Source organism: Hyposmocoma kahamanoa, unplaced genomic scaffold (assembly GCF_003589595.1).
Source record: "Hyposmocoma kahamanoa isolate Upper Pololo Valley unplaced genomic scaffold, ASM358959v1 224, whole genome shotgun sequence".
Lineage (NCBI taxonomy): Eukaryota > Metazoa > Arthropoda > Insecta > Lepidoptera > Cosmopterigidae > Hyposmocoma > Hyposmocoma kahamanoa.
The window spans coordinates 10,968,090-10,988,565 of record NW_020653743.1 but is presented as its reverse complement, the minus strand read 5'-3'; the positions used below and the strand labels follow the sequence as shown (position 1 = coordinate 10,988,565).

The following is a 20,476-nucleotide window of genomic DNA, read 5'->3' as shown; positions in this document are numbered from 1 at the left end:
TTTTTCAAACAAACCGACGTTTCGGGCCCTTTACAGGTCCCATGGTCACGGTTGACAGTCAACATGACCATGGGCCCGAAACGTCGGTTTGTTTGAAAAAACAAATATACGCGATTTAAATCCGGAAAAATAGTTTCATTTCCTTATTATCATACGCTTATTTGCTTAAAACATGGTATAACAGGAGATGTAACAAGAGACAGTGTTAGTATAAACATGTTTCGCATATATTGAATAGCATGCAAATGTCTGATTATACAATGTCAATTGACTACTATTGGCCGAGCTCTTTGATTTGTGCAGAAAAATCAACACTGAGACAAGTAGTCACAAGTGACTGCGAGTTGTGACAAGCCACGTCAAATATAGACGTTAGCGCTCGCCTTCACTCGGTCAGCTAGGCAAGTGACACCGAACGATGGCAAGGCAAATAGGCTGTGTATGCGTTGGTACTGGATTTCATGGTGAACATGGTCATTGTATTGCTGGTTTTATAAAATAAGAATTTTTAATAGATCCAGTTGTCAGTGGGAATAAGTCGGAAACGAGTGGATAATTTTGTTTTCAGGAACTGAGAATGTCTAGTAAATGGGTATTGTTTAGTCTAAATTAAATATAAAATTATTTACCAATAAACCTAAAGATGGATTTGCATTATCATGTAATCTAGTTACATTCAAAGTTATGTTAAAATTTAACTCTTTAAAATGAAGCGAATAAACGAAGATGGTTTTTGATTCAATGTTTATATTCGGCACTTCTATGATTTCCAACCATTCTTTTTTTCTTTTTTGAATTGTAGGTAAACTTGAAATATTAAAAATAATAATAATAATAAAATAATAAACACCTCGTAGTGAATTATTTTAATAACAGAATATCGATAATATGTACACTTCCAAGAACAACACTATCTCAAAATAATCGTTAGCAATAATCATCAAAATATACAAACAAACAGGCAATTTGAAGAAACCAAAGCAACATTTGGCAAGATTTATGAATAAACTACTTAAATACACATATTTAAGTAGTTTATTCATAAATTACATGAGATATTTGGGCTTTTGTGTGATTTATAGACAGACAAAAAACACAGAACTACAATGTACAATGTTACCCCGTAATGCTGCAACGACGAATTTTTATTAATACTTAATTGTTCTCACTGTCAATATTTTTGTCTATTTTATTACAATACATGCGAATAATTCAATAAAACACTTGGAAAAATATTTGTTTTGACATTTCACGTACTTCCCTTTGACAACTGTATCATGTACCTCATGTACTGCGAAATGGACACGGTTGGCATTTAAGGTGACGTTAAGTATTTTCGATTTCCGTGTTTGACACAGACCAATGTAATGCTATCTCTTTTGGCTTAAGACGGCATGCAATAGTTAAACAAAGAAATAACATGTTTATGTTTTGAACATCGAAATGCATCATATACATATATGGTCTGATTTATAAATGTCAACATAACATGTCCTTTAGTTTCCATAGCCTAAGATTTAGACAGTGAAAACATAAACATTTTAGTGTCTTTGTTTAACTACTGCGTGCCGTCGTAAGCCCAAAGAGATAGCACTACAGTGATTTATGTCAAACACGGGATCTTAATCTTCTTAAATGCCAACTGTCCTTATTTTGCCATTATCGTAGTACCCTTTGATAACCGATTCCGGTTCTTAAAGGGAAGTACATTAATGTCAAAACCAATGATTGGCCAAATGTTTTAGTGAATTATTCGCATGAATTGTAATGAAATGGAGAAAAATATTGACAGTGAGAACAATTAAGTATTGATAAAAATGCGTCGCTGCAACATTAAGAGGTGCGGCAGTAGAAAATCGGAAATCAGCCGAATGTTACATTACACTGTGTGATTTTTCCGCCTATAAATCATAAAATAGCCCAAATATGTCATGTAATTAAACTAATTTAAGTAGTTTATTCATAAATCTTGCCGAATTTTGCTTTGGTTACTTTAGATTACCTGTTTGTTGCTATATTTTTATGATTGTTGATAACGATTATTCTAAGATAGTGTTGTTCTAGTAAGCAGATATATTATCGATATTCTGTTATTAAAACAATTCACTACGAGGTTTTTATTGTTTCATTATTATTATTATTAAACTTCACCTACAAATGAAAATATAAAGACGGAAATTATAAGACTGCCGAACATAAACATTGGATCAAATACCATCTTCGTTTGTCGCTCCATTTTGAAGTCAATTTTTAATAGAACTTTGAATGTATCTAGATTACATGATAATGCAATTCCATCGTTACATTTATTGGTAAATAACTTTATATTTAATTGAGCCATTTTAATAATGAATACCAGGCTATTATTACTAGGCAAGTAATGACTTGCCTAGTAATAATAGCCTGGTATTAATCATACTTTGGTTACACTAAACTACACAAATTTTCAAACATAAAAAACAGTTTCAACATTCAAGCCATACATTTGCATATCGATATTGAGTTATTTATGATTATAGTACAACACTAAATCCGCCATTTGTGGTGAACGTTTTTGGTTTAGGCAGGTACGTTTATTCCGTAGATAGGGCAGCTCCTTCCCTTTATTTTTTTCCATCGTCTTAAGATGTCAACAGATGGCATCGTGTGTTACAAACTAATTTACAAATTCACGCTTCCTAATATAGGTAGATGGCGCTCATCCTAAACAAAATCTGTGCAATAAGCGCCATCTAGTTGATTTGTTTGTTAACACAAGAAATTACATTTGATAAATTGCACCTTTTTTTATAATATTAGTGGCTTTGCCTTTGCTTTTTGATTATTGAATATCGTTACAGATTATGGAAAAGGTACGGAATTTGGATAAAAAGGATTATTGTATATCGGCATACATATTAAAGCGTGACATTATTATTTTCAATAAGTAAGGCAAAATATTGTAAATATCTTTGTTGCATAAGTATAATATTGCCAAGCGTTTGGATATGAAATTGTCGTGGTCAATTGAGGGGCAGGAGAAGAAGATATGATTTAGATTCCAGAAAGGCCCCACATGAGCATGCAGGGCCAGGAACAATTTTGAGTTTGAGCAGGTGGGCAGGAGTTGTCACGTGACCAAGTCTACAAATAATGGAGGTAGTTTTTTTTTTGTTAAATTCCATATTGCTGAACTATGACTTGCGAGGGATAAACTCTTGAGTCAAGTGGTAGTGCTTCCCGAATTGCAGCTTGTCTATATAAAACAAATGAGTTACAAAAATGGCTATATGATACTCGTCGTGACATCTAGTGAGCCAATAGGTACTAAATACCCGACCACGCGGTCTCTTATTGCGAATAGCAATCCTATTTAGTTATTTGTCGACGGCAATAAAAGATCCGCAACAAACATTTGGAAACGGGAATAAACGCGTTTACATACGAATAGGTATTTTTCACATCTACCTAGTTTCCCGACGTTTCGGCCAGGTTGCACTTCCCGTGACCACGGTCACGTACAAAGCAACGCGAAAGTATAGATCCATAACAAGCACAGAGAAATTCGTAAAATTTGCTAGCTCGTTCGAACTCGCGCGATAGAACGTTAAGACGATCGACTCTGGTTCGAGTCCAATTTGATCGAAGATCTTCCTATTAATTAACTTATCTCCACTTTTCACTAACCTTTATCATCAATCTGCTCAATATCAGGAATAATGCTCTTCTCCGCGCGCACTTTGTTCATGACGGCTGACGCCAAATTTGTCGCCAAGTCGTCGCACTTGGACGCCGCCAGCTGCCGCAGCCGCGTTACGAACATTACGCCTCCCTCGACTTTCAACCATCCTAAAACTGGGCACATAAAAGTTGTTAAAGACCTGGAATAAAGACTGCAAAATTATGGTATTTTTATTCATTGTGATTTAAATTTGAACCTTCTATTTACTTAAAACATTGGAAATATTTTCTTCAAATTTAAATGGCACCAATACTGAGATACCTCTCCTCTACCGTCTTCCCAACAAAAAAAAAAGAGAACTTTCAAAATCGGTTCACAATGCCATATACAGCCTGTATATTTGAAAGTAAGACGTATTCATCCATGTCATAGTAAATCATGTTACAACTTAAAATAGACTAAAATAAAATTAGCATATGGGATAGAACAAAAAATAAATCAACTGATTTGTTTTGGAGTGTATATACGAATAAACCGATTCCCTTTAATCTTGATTTTGAGTGCATTGGGAATACTACCAAGCGAGCAATAACAACGATTTCACATCTCTCTCTCACCTACTCATTTATGTTATGATGAAAAAGCTGTTATCGAAATGTTTACGTTTTAGCTTATGTTAATATTTTTTACTTATGAACTATCATAGAGATGTTTTACGTACTAAAAAAGATAATTAAGTTATCATTTAATAAGAATTGAGGTTTTAAATTAAGTAGTAAATTTTGTTTTAAATTGATCAACACAAACAAATTTTGTCTCACAGTATAAAATGCTGAGATAATCCTCTCATGCAACAACTTCGACACTGTTCACCTCCTCCGCGTAAACTCCAATTTGGTAACATTTCAATAGCTCGCCTCACACTATCACCACTTATTGCGTAAAGTCACACCATCTCAGTCTCTCGTCGCTGCGTCCGTTGGAGCAATAATAGTGGTGTGCATAGATTTCTATAAGTAATGTTGTTCACAAGTAGTAGTCGATAAAAAAAAATTAAAAAATATTTTTTTGTAAAGTTTAAAGTTCATTATTTTATTATTTTTTTGGGTTCAGAATCAGGAATATAACGCACTCTATAAGTATGTCTCACTTTCAAATACACAGCCTGTATACATACAAAAAAAAAAACAATCGATTGAGAACCTCCTTTTTTTAAGTCTGTTAAAAATTAAATAAACACATTAAAGGCGTTTACGTTTTTATTACACACATCTGTTAAAAAATATTAAATCCCAGAGTTCTTAAAAAAAAAGTATACGATTGGACTTACTCTCTTCAGTGCTGGGTGGTACGGCCCTGGGATCCAGCAAGACCCTAAGCACTGGATGATCCCAGGGCTTGGCCAAGTTGTTTTTGAACCACACGGCCCGTTGCCGCAGCTCGGTCTCCCAGGGGATACTGTAGCCATTTCTGTTATTTATAGCCTCTTGGCTCTCGCAGAGGAAGATGTCGAGGGCCTCTTCGAGGGTAATGTGCTCCTCTTTGCTCTTTGGTGATTGCCATTCGGACTGAAATAAAATTGATTAAAAAGAAATTAACAGACAAAGTGCCGAGAAAGAGCCAATGAGATAAATGTTGTGACCGGATGGTTGGAAGATACTAGATGACAGAGGAAGCATGAGAAGAGACTTTCATTCAACGGTAAATGGTTCTGATAACCACACATGACACAATTGTTTCTCTAGCCTAGATATTTTTGTATAAAAATTTTGCAAGATAATTGTTTGCAATATTTATCTTACATAATGATGTTTTTACTACTCATATATTTTAAAAAAACACTCAACTAGTTTCTTACTATTATTAAAATCGAACGTGTTGTTCGTTCTCTATTTTTGTGTCAATAATAATAAGATACTTGTTCGTTTCTTTGTTTTTGCCAAGTTAACAATGTTAATATAGAACATACCTGCAGCACAAGCTGAGCGCAGTGCTTCTGGATCCAGGCGATGATAAGGTGGTGCGTGGACGGCGCTGAGTGCAAGCAGAGCGTATGTACGTACCGCCACGCTGCGCCCACTGCGCGCGCGTTGCTGCTCGCGTTTAGCTGCGCGTCCAGCGACTGCGCAATAAGCAATGCTCAAATTAATATGTACAATTTTGTTATTGCATATTTTGCTAAAATTACTATTCTTTTTGTACTAAGTCTATTTCCTTTTTATAGTAGTAGTAATAGAGTAGGTATACCATAAATAATCGTCGTGGGGGTCATATTTTCCTACAACTCGGTAGCTCACTAACAGTTGTCCAGTTGTCATTACTGGCCATTAACTTGTAAGAGTTATAACATACACATAATTAAATCGTAAGGAGTCACGCCATTCGGGATTATATAGCGGGACTTAAGAGAAGAAAAGTATATATTCTACTCAGCCAATGGTAGCTATAAAGGTGAGTGAAAAAAAAACTCATAGATTTCTCACAGAGAAAAAGTCGTTGATAAATAAAAAACAAAAGATCTGCAACAAACACATAGTAATGTTTATAAGGTCTGTTGGTTCATTACGTAGCTAAGTTGGGAGAGCGTCGGGCATGCAGGCATCCAACATGCTATGCTGAAGACGCCGACTCGAATCCAACCGGATCGAAAGAATAATTGTTCTCAGTGTTTGATCTTAGTATAATAATTAGAAAAATTATATGTTTAGAAGAAAGTATGGAAGTAGACAACAATGTTTACTTTAGGTCATTGACTTACAATTATATAGACGTCGGGTCCGCGCTAAAAAGTGTCCGAACTTATAGGGCGTTAAAATCGTATACAGAGCGTCATTCACGCTCTAGTCTTCGTTTGTTCAACTGACAGCGAAGCAAGCAAAATTAGACAGTACTGCGATGACATTACAATTTAAATTAAACATTTTAGCTTTTTCATATTCCTTGAAATGTCACTACGTTTAAATATTTTTCGTGGTTTTTGTATTAGACCCGTCGTCCAGTTATTTGTAAGTCAATGCTTTAGGTATAAAAGCATCCAATTATCCGACCACGGATTATAAATAAATCATAAAACATTATTCCACTGTATGACTTCTCTAGTCACAGGTTTCCCACCATGTTATAACTAGTGGTAATCACATGGAGTAGTCTTAATCTCCATATTATATGGTTGATTGTGCTGTACATTATTTGGTGCTCATTATTATTATTATACACATCATTAAAATTAAATTTTTATTGAATGAACAGACTTCTGGTTACCAATGTTACTGACCTATAGAAAAAAGTGTAAAACAATAACCAGAAACAAGTAGACTGCAGATTGTTTAATGATAATTTTAACACCACATGTGCCACACACATTACAGGTTTGAAAACATGAATTATATGTCCGCTATTGTTTATAACTGTAGAGTTCTACACAAGAATAATTTGCAGACTTAAGCGCAAATATTTAATATACATATAATATTACAATGATGACTCCAAACTTTATCTTTTGAATAAATTGAAATACAAAACTCACTAAAGATAAACAAAACGGTAACAGGTCACTCATCAAAGCAAAAGTAGATGTTTAACATTATGACTTTTTCATTATAGGACTCTAATCAATGTGAGCATTGCTGATGATCGAATGAGGTACCCTTTTTTAAGGAAAACAGACATATGCTTGACCACAGCTTCCCCTGATGTAATGCAAAAATGTTTATCAAAAAGTCCCTATTCTACTTAGCCCAAAATTGTAGTTTTTATTGGAGTATTCCATTCCATTACTAAATCAGACATTAGGCCTTGCACTTAAATCTGTGAAAGCAATAATGATAAGTGATAACAACCTACTATGAAGTGGAAAATCAGTTTAATTATGTTAACATTTAGATAAACGATATTGGTTGACCATTTTATTGATTTGTACTGTTTATTTTATTTATGTTATGTAAATGGTGTATTTATACTCTACATTTGTTTATCAGTTTAAAATAAACACTACATAAAGATTTAGATAAAGAATATCTCTGATTAACTATGATATAATATTGTATAACAGTATATTCATTTTCTGCAGTTATTTATGCTATCTGGGAGGGCATTATGTACTTAATCTATACCTAAAATCCACTATCAAAGAAAGCTGAGTAGAGCTATGTTTAGCCACCAAGACTATGCGTGATTCTGATATGGCACACCTTAATCAAAACCATTTCATAATTTTAGTTAGTGAAATAGGTCTTTTGTGCTCTACTTTTATAGACAAAGGTCATTATTGTGATATGTAAGATTTGAATCCATATTGAGTACAACATTCTTCCTGTATTATACCAATAATGTCAAACATAAGTAGCAAGAAAATAATATATGTATATCAGATGAAGATTAGAATAGTTCAATGAAGTAATTAATTACGCTACTTACGTTTAATTAATTACGCTATACGCTACTATAATTTCCATTTGAAGTGTACTGCTTGAGATGATTGCATGTCATTTCTGTAATGCAGCTACAGACACTACTCTTGCAAAAGCTATATGTCTCAACAAACTTATAAATCAGAGAGAATCAAACCATGTATACTGGAAAGAATATAGCACAACTACCGTAAATATGTGCCATAATTCTGCCTCTATTACCAAATTGCTTGTTACGGCCTCGGATAATGAGGTTTGTAATTAGTCTGTCTATGTAATATAAAGCCCAAAACAAAATACAAAATTTTTGGTAGCAGTAGAGCTCCTTCTGAAATCCTCCTATTTATGCCGCCAAGCAGTGACATGAGTATTACTGTGTTGTAGTGCTGGTAAAATAACAGGCACATGGGACATGTCAACTTGTAACAGGGTGACGGGCGCAATGGTAGTGCCTATAAGATCTTTGCGGTTTAAAGCTCCAAGTGGCATTGCAACTGTTATGGATAGGCGTGTTGCTTACCACCAGGCGCATGACTTGTTCGTCCCGTGGTTTAATCGTAATAAAAAAATAAATGCCTGTCCCATTACATGCTGAATTCATGCATAAGACATATATATGTATAATAATTGAAGTTTTGAAATGAAACATATTACTTTAGAAATGTTAATGTGTTACAAAAGATCAGTTGTGAATGAACAACTATAATCCATTTGTTTAGGTACTTAACTAAATGTAAACAACCTTGAGATGTCTGTTTAATTCAATATGCATTCGTAAAATTATTTTTACTTACCTTGAAATACAAAATACAAATACTTAGCTTCATAATTTTTACAGGTCCCATGGTCACGGTCCATGACCATGGGACCTGTAAAGGGCCCGAAATGTTGGTTTGTTTGAAAAAACAAATGTAAACGATTTAAGTCCAGAAAAATAGTTTCCTTTCCTATGTGTAACAATCGTGAAAACTTAAGAACTCAATACTTAGCTTCATATGAAATAGCATATCTATTTTTATACCTATTGATTTGTAAAGTTTATGTTTCAATAAAAAATGTATCAAGATTGTTTACATTTAGTTAAGTACCTAAATTATTATTATTATTTCTCCATCCCACTTAGTAAAATAATAAGTACTATAGATTGCTCAATTACAGCACTTTGTCACTCTTGTTAAGTTAGTTCATAATAATAGAAGAGAAATAAGACTCTTGAAAAAAAAACACTGTAAATTCAACTGTATAATAATTTTAAAGCCAGTAAAGGCAAGCTGGTGCAAAATTGAGACATGAGAGGAGTCTTGACACAGTTTAGTAAAAACATTGTTCATTTATTTACAATACTCAAAATTGGCATTCGGATGTATATGTTCACCCTCAAACAAGGTGACATCAAAGACTAGATTCTGCCTTGACATGGATGTGAAGCTTCCACATCATATATGCCACTGTTGCTCTTTGATGACCACATGATACTAGCTGGGGTATACATATAAAATTCTTCAATTCTGTATTCTTGACCCTAGTATGTAATTAGTGACGAGCACAAGGATCAAATTAGCGGTTGCAGTGACATAGGGGTGCATAGGCCTTGAATAGCCACCCTAACAATAATAACATAAACCTAATTTGGCTCACAAACTGTATGCAAAGGTAAACATATAAACGAAAAAATTATACACTCCTTCAATACATAAAAATCCACGGAGAATACATATTTGGAGACTTAATGAGCTACGTGACCGAGCAGTGTTATGGTATGGCTGTCATCAAATGATTACTGTGATTTTTCTGGCGACTAATGACTTTAAATTTTAAAGCAATTATAAACTTGGTATATTGAAAATTATTATATAAAATCTTTCTCCTAACCCTGATGTGTGTATTTCAACTAAAAAATATTTGCTAAATGTAAGAAATTCACGAATATCTGGAAAAATATTGATGATTCAATTTGTGCAAATAATACTATCTCTAATTCGGATTACGTAGAAAAAAGCTATATTAGTTCACTGTTTCCGTGGAATACAATACAGGGACTAGTTTGCACACATATTTCATTGAAAATATACAAAATCAACCACAATAATTGAAAACAAGACCTGAAAGAAGACAAATATGGCGGACGTAGGGAACTTCATGACCACAACGGCGTCTGATTATACTCAAAGATCTTCCGCATAGTAAGAATAAAACTTACCTTATAAAGCTCAATATAATATGATTTGCCTTTATGGCCACTCGTTTGATTACTTTTTATGTCTTTTTCATCATTTGTAGAAGTCATTTCTCCAGAAAATATCGCGGGGAGACATTTATGCGCTTGTGTTTTCGTAATGGTGCTGTCAAAGTCAGTGTTGTTATACGAAAAAACAACTTAAAAGTTTTGGGTTCGGATACAATCCCATATTAAAATGAGCATAAACAACAATTAATGTATTTTAAAAAATACGCCCATTTGGAGTGAAATCAAGAAAAAGTACACATTTTTAACCTACGCTAGGCATATATTTGACGTCTAAATTTATTATATGAAACATTTATCTATCACAAACTACCAGATGTTATCTTACTATGTTATTTAGAATATTAACATTCATGGAACTCACAAAGTTAACAAAAGTTTAATGATATTTTCGCCTAAGACCATTGACCTATCAATGAAACATTGTATCTGTATATGACATTGATCCTCTTCAATAAAAATAAAACATAACATACCGTTATGGTACGTATAGCAGCCACCACACTTTGACTTAGAACAGCTACACTCAACTTTTTTCCTACAAACGTAAAAATAAAAATATTAGTTAATTTACGCGTACAGCAAAAGAAATAAAGCATGTTCTAATAATAATAATATTTCTAGTGTTTCATGCTGCTGCACTTAAAAGCTTAGCGGGCCGCCGAAGGTTGAAAGAAGGTTTTAAAACTTGTTTCGAATATAATTTTTATTTAGCTAACTTTTTAATTTCATAAATTTTTTTATTGTACACAATGTTTCGTTGCCAAAGAAAATGGTCGCGACATTATCAAGGTCTACTATGGCTCAGTGCAACTGTAATATTGTTGTTAGTTTTTAGTCGGCGCTATATGAGCTTGTTGTGAGTCAATGCCACTGGTAATGATTAAATAAATCGGTCGGTACCTCAGACTACGGAAACTTTTTCTACCTCTCTAAAGTCGGTACTTATTCAATGCAATCTTAACACTATCAAATCTTACACTATAAAACATCTATAAAAAAAAAATATGGCTATGGTTTGCAGTTTTTCCGCTGGTAACCCAGTCCAGTACAAAGCAAACGAGTTGTGTCAAGAATATTGCGTTTTCTTCAATAAATGTTCCATTTTTGTGTAATAAAATGTTAATTAAAGATTCAGATTGCAATTAATTATTGTACGCCATGAAGTGAGACCGTATTTCCAAAGAAATAATCCTTACATCCTGGGTGCTCGCTATTTTAATTTGATGTGTCAAAGTGCAGGCCCTTGAGTACAGAATACAATAAATTATGGTTTTTAAATCAAATTTCATTGTGTATTCTAAATTATTCTGGTCAATTTTATTAGTGGTATGACTGGGTAGTTGTCCGTTAACATTTTTTGGCCTTCAAATGGTTAGGGCGTGTAGATTGTCGGCACATCTGGATGCGATTCTTTCCCACACTCTCTCTTCCGTTTTTCATAATTTTACCATCTGCCTATTATTTTTTCTTACAAACCTCAATTCCGTTTTGCTATTATAAGTGTAAGAAAAATAATCTTTCATACTCTATAGTAGTGTAAGTTAACAGTAATTAATTTACATTATTAAAATTTAAAATGTTACAGAGCCAACTTCTTCCATGTACATAATTTAAAGTTTGTAACTAGTAAACAGTGTGTTTAGTGTTGTGATGAGTGTATTAAGTGGTTATAGAGTAGTTATTAACTGTATCCCTACGGAGTGAATAGGGCAAAATGGCTAAGAAGTCCGATAGTGCAGCTGGCAAGCTAATAACAGTATCTGTCCTAGGATTATCTGGTAAGATTTATTTGATTATAAGATATCAAACTGTATAATATAAGAAAACTGAGAGCTATTAAAATATTACAACAGAGATTAGCTAGATTTCATACTACATTGGTATTTTGTGGCTTGATGTCCAAAACTCTATGTCTACACATTTATTTTGCTTATGAAAGGAGGTATCCTCACTATGAGCATTACTTGGAGTTGAGGCAAATTTGCTTTGCTTATCCAATTTTGGATAATTAGAATTAATTATGTACATGATGGAAAAGAAAAGTCAGGTGCATTAGAGCTAATTTAGCGAAAACCTAAGAACTCGATAATTTAACAAGTTAATTTTCATTTTTGCTTTATTTTGTAATAGATTAAGTACACATATCTGTTTGCCTTATGCCTATGTTTCTTAGGTCTGCTTAGAGGTGGAAGGGTGAGAGCTTGGAGAGAGCTTGGGCTTTGAGAGTTTCTCTCAGAGCAAAGTTTAAGGAGACTGGTATCATAACTGTGGCATCACAGTACATTTACTCAAATATTTTATATGTTCGTAAAAATATACATCATTTCAATAAGAAAGAAGATATCCATAATATTAACCTTAGAGCTAAGTCCAAACTCATGGTACCACCATTTTGTTTAACCAAGGTAAACAACTCTTATGGGGAACTGTATATGTTTTTACAATAAGATTCCGGGACATATATTAAGTTTATCATTTCCTAAATTTAAAAACTACATTAAAAATATTTTGAACAAGAAATCATATTACAAAATTGAAGACTACGTGTTAAATAAAGATTATGTAAAGACGACACGGTTCCAGAATCCAAACAAATTAGATTCAAAGTTTATTCCATAGCATTTAAGTTTATTTGAAAAGAGCAATCCCTAGAGTTTCTTGCTCGTTCTTCTCAGGGAGGTCAGCGTAGTGAAAGAGCAGTAGCTTAAATGTGACGTTTTCAAGTGTAAATTTATTTACCTATGGAATAAATATTCTTTGACTTTGACTTTGGTGCTCTATAACACAGGTTAATCCTAGTATGAATAGCAGACTTTTACAAACAAAGCTATCTTAATTAACCATAAGTATAAGTTTCCTTTGTGAAAGACAATAACAGACATTTTCATACATGACAAACAAGGAATTAAATTTTATAATTGAAACTGCTATGATGTAAGATTTAAAGATAATTATCAGTTGCTTAGACTTAAATTAAACCTATACATTGGAGAATGTTTACAAAAGACAACTAAAGATTTGGGTTATGCTATGGGTTAGACACTGTCTTAAGACGAGACCAGTGCCAAGGAGGAGAATGAGTTTGAATTGATGGCAATTGTTTAGTGAAACAAAGCTTTTTCTCCTTAGATAGTAAACTTTCTGTCATTGATCAAGAAAAAGAAGAAATTCAAGCATTTCTATGATTAATATTCCCTCTCTGTTTAGTTCTTATCTGTCTCAGAGTTGTCTGAAAGATATCCCTCTTAGCGATAAGTCCAGCTGTGCCCACATTAGTTCAAAGTTATTTATGTACTATTTTTGTTCTTGTATGTGAGTCTATCTATGGTATCAATATTTATTTATGTATATATAATAAATAATAAATAAAAATATATAATAAAATAACTACAGCATAATCATTAGTAACTATGACACACAATAACTAATTGTGCACTATTAAACAACATAAAGGTATGTTACCTGCAATTATATGTGTAACTTATCTAGTAATCAAGGTCTAGATTGAATATGCAGATAAATCTACATTCTAGGAATGTGACTTAGTAACTCTAAATGATTTGTATCATTGGTTTAGTGTTACTTAAACCCATTCACTACTTTATGACTTACTTTATTGGAATTTTTATACACTATATTTATTATACTCAATCATCCTTGAGGTAGTTTGAAGATGATAAGGGCTTTAATGTTCAATAATTTAAATGTACAATATAATATACAATAAAACAGTCTTTCTATTTCATAAAAGGATAAATTACAAAAAACTATCAAGACAGGTTTATATGTATAAAAAATAAAATACTATGAACATTTCTGTATAAAATATGTGTTATATTTAACCTAAATAAATTGGTATTAAATAAAAAAGATTGATCCCTACTGTGTAAAGAATCGTAAGCTTTCACAACTTTTAGGTGAACGTTTTAACGAATTAAATAAGCATGATATCAGCGATTCTTGAGGTATTGTAATTATATTTGATACATTCTCGTTACTTTCTGTAGTTTGTTGAGTATGATACACCTACATAAAAATGAAGTGATTTATGAAAAATTGCATCTTCAAACATCATAATTACATGTTTGAGTTAAATAAATGCATTAGATTTTTCTAATTATACTAAAGGGCTGTCTAAGTCTGGAAATAAAATCATATTTAAATGAAACTGAATCGCTCAATATTAAGAAACTAATGACCTTCAGTTTATTAGTTTCTTAATATTGAGCAACATCTAACCGCCAAACAGATTTTCAATACCTACGTATAGATTGGCCCACATTAACTTAGTTCACGTAATATCAAATGTACTGATTCAACCGATTTGCGATTTTAAATGAACTACTTTATTACAAAATATAAAGTAGATAATTCCTTCTTCAAATATTCCATGCGAGAAACGTGCGTAAAAAATGCGTAAAACTAATAAAACGTTCCTGATGTCAGGGATAGGTAGGTGGCTTATTTCACAAAAAAGTATTTATGCCCGAGTTAGGTACCAGCTTGATACCAGGGCATAATATATTGTATTAACTCAGTCTTTTGTTATGGCTTAACTTCATGCCTATTGACCATACCTTATTGACCTCTAAACAATGTCACATCACAAATCCACGACACCATTCGGCTTCTATTAACTCTGTTTAAGGCGTCTGTAGTTTATTTTGATATGTACAATACACCACCAAAATTTCAAACTGGAATATTTTTGATACCCTACTTCTCAGAATAGTAAACCCAAAACCAAATTTGTTCGGGAATTGAAACTATATTTTCACATATTTTTCATAAACAGACACATACAAATTATGTCAACAAGAATTGGTATGGGAGTTCGCCATTGTTCTTTGTAGTTACTGCTTGTGTTTTCATACCAGGGCAGATTGTGTTTTCATACCAGGGCAGATTGTATTTTGACCTTTTTAACCGACTTCAAAGAAAAGGAGCAGGTTCTCCTGCATGTTTGTATGTATGTTACGCGATAGGTAACTAGGCATTTGTGAACCGATTTTGATGATTATTTTTTGTTGAAAAGAGGGTGTCTCAGTATTGGACCCAGTTAAATTTGAAGAAAATATTCCACTTCTAAAGGTAGCAAACTCGAGGATGAATCCGGTTTCGCGCACTTGCCGGTAAACAATGCCAATAAAACTTGGCAAATACTGTAATGTAAATGTGGAATTACATTTACATTTGAGGTCGATTTTTTTTAAATAAAAAGTTACAATTATTTGAGGACGTCCTCAATCTTTACCCCACATTTGCATTTATGCTGTTGTTATTTTTTTTGTTTTTTATAACATCAAGGGACGGGACGAACAAGTCGTGCGCCTGATGGTAAGCTACACGCCTAAACATAACAGTTGCAATTCCACTCAGAGCTTTAAATCGCAAAGATCTGACGGACACTACCTCTGTGCCCGTCACCCTGTTGTTCTACTAATATCCATCCTGAAACATTCAGAATTCGTGTACGAATATTAACGCATGCGAATATTCTCTATTACGTTTGATGCAAACTCTGACAATGTCGCGCGACTATCACAATCACAGTTTTACACTTATTAGGATATACTGGTAGGCGAAGCCGTAAAAAGCCTTGGTAGCCTAATGGTTTGACCTACCACCTATTAAGCAGAGGCCGTGGGTACGAATCCGGGCTCGTACGTTTTCGGTTTTTTTTTTGTGGGAAATTTAATTTAATATTTATTATACGTAGGGCGCACTATAAGATATTCCGGAATGAATTCAAAAAATACTTTAAATGTTCAGAAATTAATTTATTGTTTCTCAAAATATTCTCCATTGTTAGCGTTAATGCGCTTTTTCATACGAATGAACCAATTTTGAAAACATTTATGCCACTCCTCCGTGACAAACTCTGAAACATATTTTTCATACTCTTCGATAGCCTCTTCAGGTGATGAAAATAGTTGACCGCGGAAATAAATAAAAGTTACAAGGCGCCAGGTCGGAACTGTACGCGGGATGGCTCATAACGTCAACGTTGTTCACATTCAAAAATTCATTTGTCTGTATGGCCATGTGAGAACTGGCATTATCGTAGTGCAAGATGATACGGCGTTTATGGTTATTTGTACGGAATTTGTCAATAACTTTCAGCAAACAAATGGTCGTGTACCAGTCCCTATTCATGGTACAAAGATTCTCTAAAGCAACAGTAGCCGCTTAGAGGCACTTTGCACGCGCGCCACTTTGATTGGTTTCGGCTTATCTCGAAAGACCCATACGCTCGATTGCTGCTTTGTTTTGGTCTCGTAACTAGAAATCCATGTTTCGTCACCTGTTACTATGTGCCACACCAAATTTGACACGATCCGTTTTTTGAGCCTCAGTGAAATTATATGGGATCCACCGAGAGCACAGCTTTTTCACACCCAACCAATGTATTTGATTTATGCCTATGCCTAAAGATGCCCGAATCTCATGGTATATCACATGCCTGTTTGTTTTGATCATACGGCGCACAGCATAGACGTTTTTGTTGTTCACAATAGTGGACGGGCGACAATCACGAAATCGGTCACTGAGATTCACACGACCGCGTTTGAATTCTTTGAACCAGCAATATATAGTCGACTTGCGTGGTGTTTCATCGCCAAAACCAGTTTGAAATCGACCGAAGCTCCGCTGACCTGTTAAATTACACTTAAACTCGTAGAAAATCATACTACGAAAATTTTCACGAGTTAAATCCATGGTAATGTAGACAACCAATTTCTAAAATAACGCCACAATGTAAAAACAAGTGACAGTCAGATGAAACGAACTGTATTCTACAGCCAAAGGGCACCATTTTCAAATGTTGTAATTACTTTTTAAATATTGTTTATGTAAGTGGCCAGTTCCGGAAATTTATAGTGCGCCCTATGTATAGGTATAAGCTTTTCGGTGAAGGAAAACATCGTGATGAAACCTGCGCGTCGGAGAAGATTTACACCCTCAGAATGCGTATAAAGTCCCTAACCCGGTTGGGCGAGAGTGGCGGACTATGGCCTAGATCCTCGCCTAAGAGGAGACTTATACATAGCCAGTGGGCCGTATAATGGACTGGTGATGATGAGGATAAATTACGGTTCTTTTAAAAGTCAAGTTTTTAAACTAAAGCCGTGTTATTAAATTAAAAATATCGAGTTTTTAAATCTTCCTTTTTTTTAAATTTTATTATTTGGTAAAAAAACAGTCTATAATTTGTGTACAAGATTATAGTACAAAAAAATTATCACTTAAACCAGCAAAGTTTCCACTAATAAACATAACTTAAAAAAGATCGAAAAACTACTTGGTATTTTTTTTAAACACAAAGAAAAAATAAAAAATAAACAAAAAGAATTGAACTAAAAAACAAATAACATAAATTATTGTTCATAAATGGACTTTACAAGTTTTGGAAATGACAAAATGTAACTACATCTAAATGATTCTTATTGTACGCATTAGATGAGAGATACAAACAAGAAAGCGTTACTTAAATACTTGGTTTTACATGCAGGCTCACAAAAGACACTTTTCAAGCGAGAGTCAGATCTAGGACATCTCAAATCAATCTTATTTCTCAAAATATTATGCAAAAAGATTATTGAATTACCTATTACTGAACATGTCAGCTTTAGATAAACAATACATCAAATAAAGCGTTACAGAATCCAAACAGATGAATCAAAATACCATCTAACCAAACATGTGTAAAAAAAACTTCGCGGCACTATTTCTGTTAAGATTGATTGGCATATTTATTTATTAGTGTCGCTATGATGTGTGTTTTGGATGGAGTTCGCAACAACGTCGCTTTACTGCTTTATATATCCGTAGTAGCAGTGGAACTCCTTGTGAAAGTGTTCGTCCAGGGCAGTACGCTGCCACGTTACCTGTTTCTGCCGGCAAGCGGTAATGTGAGGATTACTATGTTCCGTGTCAGGATGTTTAATCACCATGATGTTCAGTTATTTTTTGTGAATCCAGCCGGATCGACGGATTTTTTTTCTAAATGTTCAATCTTTGTATTACTAACTGCCTCCATGGCCGAACGGTTACCATGCCGGACTGCCACGCAGAGGTCCCAGGTTCGATTCCGGGCCGGGAGGAATATTTGTATGACCTACATTTATTTCTTTCGTGAGTTTGGGTGTAATTTGCGGGGCTATGTTGAGTGTGTGCGTTATTATTATATTATAATTAGTAATTATAACAAACAAGTTCGAGATTGATTGCTAAATAATAGGGGTTAAAGTATGAAATTGCCGATTTGTACTGAAAATCTAAATTGTTTATTTTTAAAATTTTTAACAAATTTATTTAATCAAAATAGTTGCCATTATTATCTATACATTGCTGCCATCTAATGGGAAGGTTATTAATGCCTTTGCGATAGAACTCCGACGATCTAGACTGCACAAACTGTGTGAAAGCATTTTGTACTGCCTCCTGGGAAGAAAACTTCTTGTCACGTAGATAATTGTCCAAATCACGAAAAAAATGGTAGTCCGTTGGAGCAAGGTCTGGTGAATACGGAGGATGACGAATGGTTTCTAACTGCAGTTCCTGAAGGGTCAAAATGGTTTCTCGTGCTGTGTGAGGTCTCGCGTTGTCGTGGAGCAATAATGGTGAAGATCGATTCATGAGTCGGGGCTGTTTTACTGCTAGTTTTGTCAACATGGTTCGGAGTTCGGCACAATAGACATCTGCCGTTATTGCTTGACCAGATCGGAGAAAACTATAGTGAATAACACCATGCTGAGACCACCAAACAGTTACCATTACCTTTTTATTGGTAAGTTTTGCTTTAGGACACTGTTGTGGCATTTGACCTGGGGTCAGCCATTGCATTTTTCTTTTCCGGTTATCATAAAGAATCCACTTTTCATCACATGTTACAATTCCTTCAATATTCCTTCATTTCTGTACCGGTTCAACAAGGCAACACAAGCTTCAACACGCGTTTCTTTCTGCAGATCAGTCAAATCATGAGGCACCCATTTTTCGTATTTTTTTTATTTTATTGATTTGACGCAAGTGAGTCAATATTGTGGGTAAGGTAACGTTAAACCATGCCGCTAATTCCTGGGTAGTTTGACTAGGATCGGCTTCCACTATCTCTCTTAATTCATCGTTATTCACCTGTGTGGGCGGTCTTCCTCGTGGCTCGTTCTTTAAGTCGAAATTTCCATCACGAAAGCGTTTAAACCAAAATCGCACGGTGCGTTCATTAGTAGACCCCTCTCCAAACGCAGCATTGATATTGCGGGCTGTTTCTGCCGCGTTAGTTCCGCGTCGGAACTCGTATTCAAAAATCACTCGAATTTTCGCAGTATCCATCTTTCTTGTCTAAATTGAATAACAAAAACAATTGAAAGTCGATATTCAAATGTTTCAAATTAAAAAAAAAAATCACAGAAACCATTTGAAAAAAGTTTCATTCGAAAACCTCAAACCATGAAGATTCTATGAAAATTCAAAGAACCTATTGCAATAAAACGGCAATTTCATACTTTAACCCCTAATATAATTTTTTCGGTATATTCTGTTTGTTTTTCAGTAACTAATTTTAAAAAGCTTAGTTAGTATTACAGGTAGCCACAGTTTACTGCTATAACAATTGTTTTTCGGAATTTTTATTGTTTCCCAATATTCGCAAATATACTCTTAGATTTTCTTTCATGATTTTAAGTAACAGGAGAAACAGGTCGTGGTGATAAACGACACGCTTATACGTAGCAATATCTTTAAATCGCAAATATTTGAGTGGCATTGCCATTGCGCCCGTCACCTAGACCTAAGTTGAGAAGTCACATGTGCCTGTAATTTCACTATCACCCTTAACCTTCCAAACCGGGACATATTAATAATCACGTTACCGCTTGGTGTACCTAGATATTTGAGTCATCGTTCTTTTGAGGAATTGACAAGCAAGAGGTGAGAGACGTTTTCGTTGTCCAGGGAATTACTGCCGCCAAGCAGTAGTTTCAGCATTACTGTATTCCGGTTTTGAAGGGTAAAGGTGCTGATGAAATTATAGACACATGGGACTTGTCAACTTATGTCTCTGGGTGACGGGCGCAGTATAAGTGTCCCTCAGATCGTTGTGATTTAAATCTCTATGTGGCACTACAACTGTTATGGACAGGCGTGTAGCTTACC

The 20,476-nt window shown here is 34.2% G+C and overlaps 2 protein-coding genes across 2 annotated transcripts in view; one reads left to right on the top strand and one right to left on the bottom strand.

Moving 5' to 3' along the window:
- The window catches only part of LOC113228284, a 49,025-nt gene extending 38,622 nt beyond the window's left edge, over positions 1 to 10,403 (bottom strand). The window contains exons 1-4 of the mRNA XM_026461548.1: positions 10,271 to 10,403; positions 5,631 to 5,783; positions 4,992 to 5,229; positions 3,667 to 3,834 (exon numbers count right to left, since the gene is read on the bottom strand). Coding sequence (XP_026317333.1) covers positions 3,667 to 3,834; positions 4,992 to 5,229; positions 5,631 to 5,783; positions 10,271 to 10,357 — 646 coding nt within the window. The 5' untranslated portion in view covers positions 10,358 to 10,403. The remainder of the gene's footprint in view (positions 1 to 3,666; positions 3,835 to 4,991; positions 5,230 to 5,630; positions 5,784 to 10,270) is intronic.
- A 1,629-nt stretch (positions 10,404 to 12,032) lies between these two features.
- LOC113228282 (rho GTPase-activating protein 190) overlaps positions 12,033 to 20,476 on the top strand; it is a 76,085-nt gene continuing 67,641 nt past the window's right edge. Inside the window, exon 1 of the mRNA XM_026461547.1 lies at positions 12,033 to 12,096. Within this exon, the coding sequence (XP_026317332.1) occupies positions 12,033 to 12,096 (64 nt within the window). The remainder of the gene's footprint in view (positions 12,097 to 20,476) is intronic.